Source organism: Oncorhynchus clarkii, unplaced genomic scaffold, assembly GCF_045791955.1.
Source record: "Oncorhynchus clarkii lewisi isolate Uvic-CL-2024 unplaced genomic scaffold, UVic_Ocla_1.0 unplaced_contig_601_pilon_pilon, whole genome shotgun sequence".
Classification (NCBI taxonomy): domain Eukaryota; kingdom Metazoa; phylum Chordata; class Actinopteri; order Salmoniformes; family Salmonidae; genus Oncorhynchus; species Oncorhynchus clarkii.
The window spans coordinates 87,492-94,417 of NW_027258215.1; the positions used below are offsets into that span (position 1 = coordinate 87,492).

The following is a 6,926-nucleotide window of genomic DNA, read 5'->3' on the forward strand; positions in this document are numbered from 1 at the left end:
AAAAGCAAAAACTCGATTTTGTTCTGTTTCTCATCAAAATATCTAAAAGCCACTGACCCATTAGACACTGACCCATTGTTTTTAATAATTCTAACATGGATCAAGCCAAGTCTTTTCTACAGTGATAGCGTTGGAATAGTCCATTTTTCCCTCATAAATAGGGGTGGAGGTTGAAAACTGCCTAACCCCACCTGAAAAAGAACTAATGAAACTACCACATGAACACTGGCTTTATATCCATCCATAATTATAGATATCATCATTAACCTAGATAGGAAATACCTCTTATTCTTGTTCCCAGTTGGCTCCAAAACTTCCACACTGTTGCCAAGTGGAGTTGGAGGAGTGAAGCCTGGAGGGCGGCCATATTTGGCAGTGTTGTGATTTATATTCTCTATCTCTGCTGGCTGTCAGCTCAACTAACCAGTCCTTCCACACCCGTCACAGGTGTGAGAGTGACTAGAACTGAAAGATGTTGTAACACCAAGCTCAGTGCAGTACACCACATGTAACAACCACTTCTTTAATGTTTGTATAAGATACATCGTCTCATAATGATCGTGTCATAACATACATCGTCTCATAATGATCGTGTCATAACATACATCGTCTCATAATGATCGTGTCATAACATTGATTATTTTCCTTTGTTTATTTCTCCTCTGTTTTTCCTCCTTTCCTTTAATATATGTTATCTTGCCCTTCAGAAACAGGAGAAAACAATCACATGAACGGCTGTTGGTGTACTGACATTTGATCATTGCCATCTGGCTTGCAGAAACAGAGAAATCCCATTTAGATATACAGTATTGTCAGAGTTGTTATGACCACTTGGATTGGACAGATCCTCAGAAGGCTTCTCATATCTTCCAAGTCCCTTCTTGTTAACTGATGCATTGTTTTTCCTCCAAGCCAATCACCACTCTTTAATAAGACATCTCCTGTTTCGCTGCACCTCAGCCTAGATTGGCCCTCACAGATGGTACTGGCTAAGGTAGAGCGAAGAGGGCCTTTGGCACAGAAAGAGGAAGACACACACACGTACAGAGGGACGATGACATGGGCCACCCTCCAGGGGGTGATTAGTGCTGTGTGGACAGGCATCTAGAGGCAGTCAGAGGTTAGCTTGGCAGGGACGGCCGTCTCCCCTCGCTAATGTCTACCAGCAGGGCTGTCCACACTGTTTATCTTACTCTCATGCCTTCCAGAACTCACTCACTCTCGCTCTATTTCAACTCTCTCGTTTCTTCTTTCTCTTTCATACACACACAACCTCTTTCTCTTTCTTCTCAACTTTTTCTCTCCATCTCTCTCTATACCTCTCTCCCTCTTTCCTCTCTTTATATCCTCTCTTTCTCTCAATCTCGTTTTCCCCCTCCTCCATCTCTCTCTATGTGGATCCAGGACAGATCCCTGGGTGCTAATAGCTAAGTGACCTCTCTGTATTAAGCCCCACCCCTTCCTCCTGGCCTTGCGGTCACTTCCTGCTTCTCCGCCAATAAGAATTCATTTGAATGAAATCAGTCTGAATCATTCCATTGTACTCCACATCAGGCCTGGATTACTTTCTTAGGGCATCCTTCCCGGAACGCTGTTGGTTTAAGCAATTTTATGGAATTCATGTTTTATATTTTGGTGTTGAGGAGAGAGAGATTTAGTAAGTATTAAAACAGATTTTCCCTCCCCTATTCGATATCTACCTCGTAATACTTCTAAAAGTGACATCCATACATCTGCGTACTCCTTCCATCCTACACCCATCCCTCCCTCTATGCCCAGCGAATGGCCGACCATTGTTGTCGTCCCCCCATATGAGCCAACATAGTGCACCACACCCTGTGTGTCTGTCTGCTAAAAATACCTTGTCAGGACTGGATGTATTGTCTGATGACAGGCGATGTATAATGCAGATATTGTGTGATAGTACACACACACACACACCACACACCACACACACACACTGATAGCGTGTGGCAGGTATGTGTTCTTCATTGGGTGTTTGAGGGATAGGGTCCCATATGGGGGTCAGCCCAGACACCCTACACCCCCTTTACCACTCCCTAACAACTCCTTATCACCCCACAGTGGAGGTGAGGTTACACCATGTCATTAATAACAATTACTCTGTCACCAGTGACACGTATTGTTGGTGAATGAACCTAGATGTCAGAAGTGTGCGTACTGGTAGCAAAGTCAGGTGCAAGAGAGCAGGGATTTGTAAACAGGCGCACACTTTATTTAGGCAAAAGTGCAAAACGTGCAAAACAGTCACAAGAATGATGTTTAACAATAAACATTTTCATGAAAAATAACACGGAAAAAACAAGCCAGTCTGGCGCGTCAACAATACACACGTAACACAAACAATCTCACACAAAGACATGATGGGGAACAGAGGAATAAATACATGTAGATTGATTGGGGAATGAAAACCAGGTGTGCAGGGAACAAGACAAAACAAATGGATACATGAAAAATGGAGCGGCGATGGCTAGAAAGCCGGTAACGTCGACCGCTGAACGAACAAGGAGAGAAGCCGACTACGGCGGAAGTCGTGACACTAGATGCTCATTGTGACGTTTTACACAGATACTCGACACAACATTTACTCCGATTCCCATGTACAGTGTTGTCTACAGTCTTAGAAAAAGGTGCTATCTAGAACCTAAAAGGGATCTTCAGCTAGAACCATTTTAGTTCCAGGTTCCTTTCCACCAAGGGCTCTACATCAAACACAAAAGGGTTCTACCTGGAACCAAAAAGGCTTTTCCTGGAACCAAAAAGGGTTATTCTGGAACCAAAAAGGGTTATCCTATGGGGACAGCTGAAGAACTTGTTTGAAACCCTTTTATCTCTGATTGCATATCACTTTCCTGATAATCAGTTGTTATGTGTGGCTGTGGTTGAGGTGAGTGTTATGATGTGGTGTTGAGATGAGTTAGTTTTATACAAGGGGAAGGTCTTTGAGTTGGAGATTATCTTTCTATACTTAAAGTCCAAATCATTGACATTACAACTATAGACTCAGTATAGAGCAGCTGTTGAGTGTTTTTTCCACTGATAGGCTAGCAGTGTTAAGGAGATACAGGCCTACATACAGTATGGACATTCCTGTGGTGTGATAACTATTTGATTTCTTTGACAGTCATCTTACTGTAATAACATCAGGATGATCTGTCACGGAGGAGATACCCTGTTGTACATAATATGTGTGGGTATCTTCAATCTGTTCTGCTTCTCTGACTCAAGTTGAACAGAATATACAGTAGATAGGTAGGGGTTGGGATCAAGCAGAAGACACATTTAATTTCCCTGTGATAATGGACAACAAATTAAACACATTAGTGGTGTTTGTTTGGTAGAGACCACAAACAAGCAATAAAGACTATTGGAGGGATCCAAACTTATTCCTTCTGCACTTACATCTGACAGGACTTCTTTGAGTACTCAGTAGTGTATATGACTGAACTGTAGATGATATTGTGTATCTTTCTCTCTGTTCACTACAGGAGGCTCTGGCCCATGTTAATGCCCATGCCCAGGTGGTGCGGCCACCAGTGGACCCATCGGAGCTGTTCCCCAGGCTGTGCCGCCTGGTGCGGGCCGAGACTGGCTACGGCTTCAACCTGCACAGTGAGAAGTCCCGGCCGGGCCAGTACATCCGCTCCCTGGACCCTGGGTCTCCAGCCGACCACGCCGGGCTCAGACCACAGGACAGACTCATAGAGGTGAGGAGAGATGGGATGAGTGAAGGAGGGGAGAGGAGAGAGGGGATGGGTGAAGGAGGAGAGGGGGATGGGTGAAGGAGGGGAGAGGAGAGAGGGGATGGGTGAAGGAGGGGAGAGGAGAGGGATGGGTGGAGGAGGGGAGGATTGGTGTCGAAAGAGGGCAAGTGGTTAGAGACTGAAGAAGACGTGTGGGGGACTGTGGAGCTCCATGAAGGGGTTTATTTTTCATGAAGGTGAGGAGGATAGGTGTGTGAGGAGGAGGCTGGGAAGAGTGGCTAGTCCAGGAGGAGGATAGGTGTGTGAGGAGGAGGCTGGGAAGAAGGGCTAGTCCAGGAGGAGGATAGGTGTGTGAGGAGGAGGCTGGGAAGAAGGGCTAGTCCAGGAGGAGGATAGGTGTGTGAGGAGGAGGCTGGGAAGAAGGGCTAGTCCAGGAGGAGGATAGGTGTGTGAGGAGGAGGGTGGGAAGAGGGGCTAGTCCAGGAGGAGGATAGGTGTGTGAGGAGGAGGCTGGGAAGAAGGGCTAGTCCAGGAGGAGGATAGGTGTGTGAGGAGGAGGCTGGGAAGAGGGGCTAGTCCAGGAGGAGGATAGGTGTGTGAGGAGGAGGCTGGGAAGAGGGGCTAGTCCAGGAGGAGGATAGGTGTGTGAGGAGGAGGCTGGGAAGAAGGGCTAGTCCAGGAGGAGGATAGGTGTGTGAGGAGGAGGCTGGGAAGAAGGGCTAGTCCAGGAGGAGGATAGGTGTGTGAGGAGGAGGCTGGGAAGAGGGGCTAGTCCAGGAGGAGGATAGAGGTGCAGGGGATTGGTGGGAGAGGGAGGAGGGAGTCTGATGTCTTAATAATCACGGAACTATGGACCAGTAGCGGCTTGGTTTGTAAACTTTAGACAAGTGGTGAGAGAGAAGGAGACAGACTCCAATCAGCTAGTTTACATTGGTCCTAATGAGACCCTAATGAGGTGGGCTTTGAGAAATGAGGTTGGAACACCCTAATTAGGGGGGTTTATAGAACAGAGAGAGAGAGAGAGGGAGTGGGGTGATTGAACATGTGTCTGAGATAAGGGATACAGAGTGAGACCCCAAGAGGCATTTTACTCCCCTATGTACATGCAAATGTATGTGTGCTTGCTTGTGAATGTTTGGGTTTATCAGTGTGTGTACACAGGTGTGACCTCGTGTGGCAGAAGTCTCAATGCTCATCCTTCATGCGTGTGCAGGGCCACATGTGCCTGGTTTAACCCCTCTAACGATACCACCGCTATAACACGGCCTGGACCCCAGCCTCATCTCACACATGTTTTAGTTGAGATTAAGGAGGACAGGCTGATAGGGGGGAGAGGTTGTTCATCAGTCTGAAAGCAGGATACAGACGAGAGAGAAACATATGAGGCCTGAATGTGTGGAAGAAAGAAGGGATGGAGGGATAGCAGAGGGTCAGAGATAGAGGGATAGAAGGAGACGCGTGAAACATACTGATCCTGCTCACCATACACCCTCTCAATCAGACCCCCAGACACATTCCCATGAGCCCTGACCCCATAGCAGTACATCAGGGCCTAACAAGGCCACACAGGGCCAAGACTGGGTCAAATACAGGGTCAGGCAGGGCCAAATACAGGGTAAGACAGGGTCAAATACAGGGTAAGACAGGGTCAAATACAGGGTCAGGCAGGGCCAAATACAGGGTCAGACAGGACGTAAAATACACTGCATCAAGCGTTACCATGACGTTACCATAGCGTTGTGGTGAAAACACAAGGCTGGAAACAGTAAAAACAAAGTGTAAGATGGCAGGCAGAGCAGTTGGATACAGTAGACTCCAACAGGGTCAAAGAGAGACTCACACACACATGCACGGCTATACCATTCCAGTCCTGCCCATACAGTATGAGTAACACGGACGGCTGCACACACACTGGCACTAGAGGGAGGAGTTGCTTTCAATGCTTTGATGTGCCTCTGTCTGTCCAGCAACAGGAAACAGGGAGAGTGAACTGTAGCTATGGGAGCTAGCTTCCTGTGTCTGTTAGATGACAATAACAGGCCAGGTCACTCCCTGTCTATGTGCTCTATGGTCCATAAATAGGTTTTATCATGTTTATATAGAGACTAAAGAGTCCCTGCCCTGCACCCAAAGACACACATCCAGAGAGAGAGACAGAGAGACCTAGATCTTCTGCACAGATTCTGTCAGACCTGGGCCCTGACAGTAAATCTCAGTAAGACAAAAATGATGGTGTTCCAACAAAGGTCCAGTTCCTAATAAAGCCCCTTAAATTGAAATGTAATTGACAGAGATGACAGAGATACCCTTCCCTGAACCTGAATACACACACCCAGGGAGAGAGACAGAGATACCCTGAACCTGAATACACAGTCCCAGGGAGAGAGACAGAGATACCCTGCCCTGAACCTGAATACACACGCCCAGGGAGAGAGACAGAGATACCCTGCCCTGAACCTGAATACACACGCCCAGGGAGAGAGACAGAGATACCCTTCCCTGAACCTGAATACACACACCCAGGGAGAGAGACAGAGATACCCTGCCCTGAACCTGCATACACACGCCCAGGGAGAGAGACAGAGATGCCCTGCCCTGAACCGGAATACACACGCCCAGGGAGAGAGACAGAGATACCCTGCCCTGAACCTGCATACACACGCCCAGGGAGAGAGACAGAGATACCCTGCCCTGAACCTGCATACACACGCCCAGGGAGAGAGACAGAGATACCCTTCCCTGAACATGAATACACACAGGCCCAGGGAGAGAGACATAGATACCCTTCCCTGAACCTGAATACACACGCCCAGGGAGAGAGACAGAGATACCCTTCCCTGAACCTGAATACACACGCCCAGGGAGAGAGACAGAGATACCCTTCCCTGAACCTGAATACACACGCCCAGGGAGAGAGACAGAGATACCCTGCCCTGAACCTGGATACACACGCCCAGGGAGAGAGACAGAGATACCCTGAACCTGAATACACACGCCCAGGGAGAGAGACAGAGATACCCTGCCCTGAACCTGAATACACACGCCCAGGGAGAGAGACAGAGATACCCTTCCCTGAACCTGAATACACACGCCCAGGGAGAGAGACAGAGATACCCTGCCCTGAACCTGAATACACACGCCCAGAGAGAGACAGAGATACCCTGCCCTGAACCTGAATACACACGCCCAGAGAGAGAGAGA

At 48.0% G+C, this 6,926-nt stretch overlaps 1 protein-coding gene across 1 annotated transcript in view; it reads left to right on the forward strand.

Annotated features, from left to right (window-relative positions):
- Positions 1-3,747, forward strand: part of LOC139396104 (Na(+)/H(+) exchange regulatory cofactor NHE-RF2-like) — a gene marked incomplete at its 3' end in the record, with an annotated part of 51,708 nt that extends 47,961 nt beyond the window's left edge. The window contains exon 5 of the mRNA XM_071143312.1: positions 3,510-3,747. Coding sequence (XP_070999413.1) covers positions 3,510-3,747 — 238 coding nt within the window. The remainder of the gene's footprint in view (positions 1-3,509) is intronic.
- Positions 3,748-6,926: the final 3,179 nt, after the last annotated feature.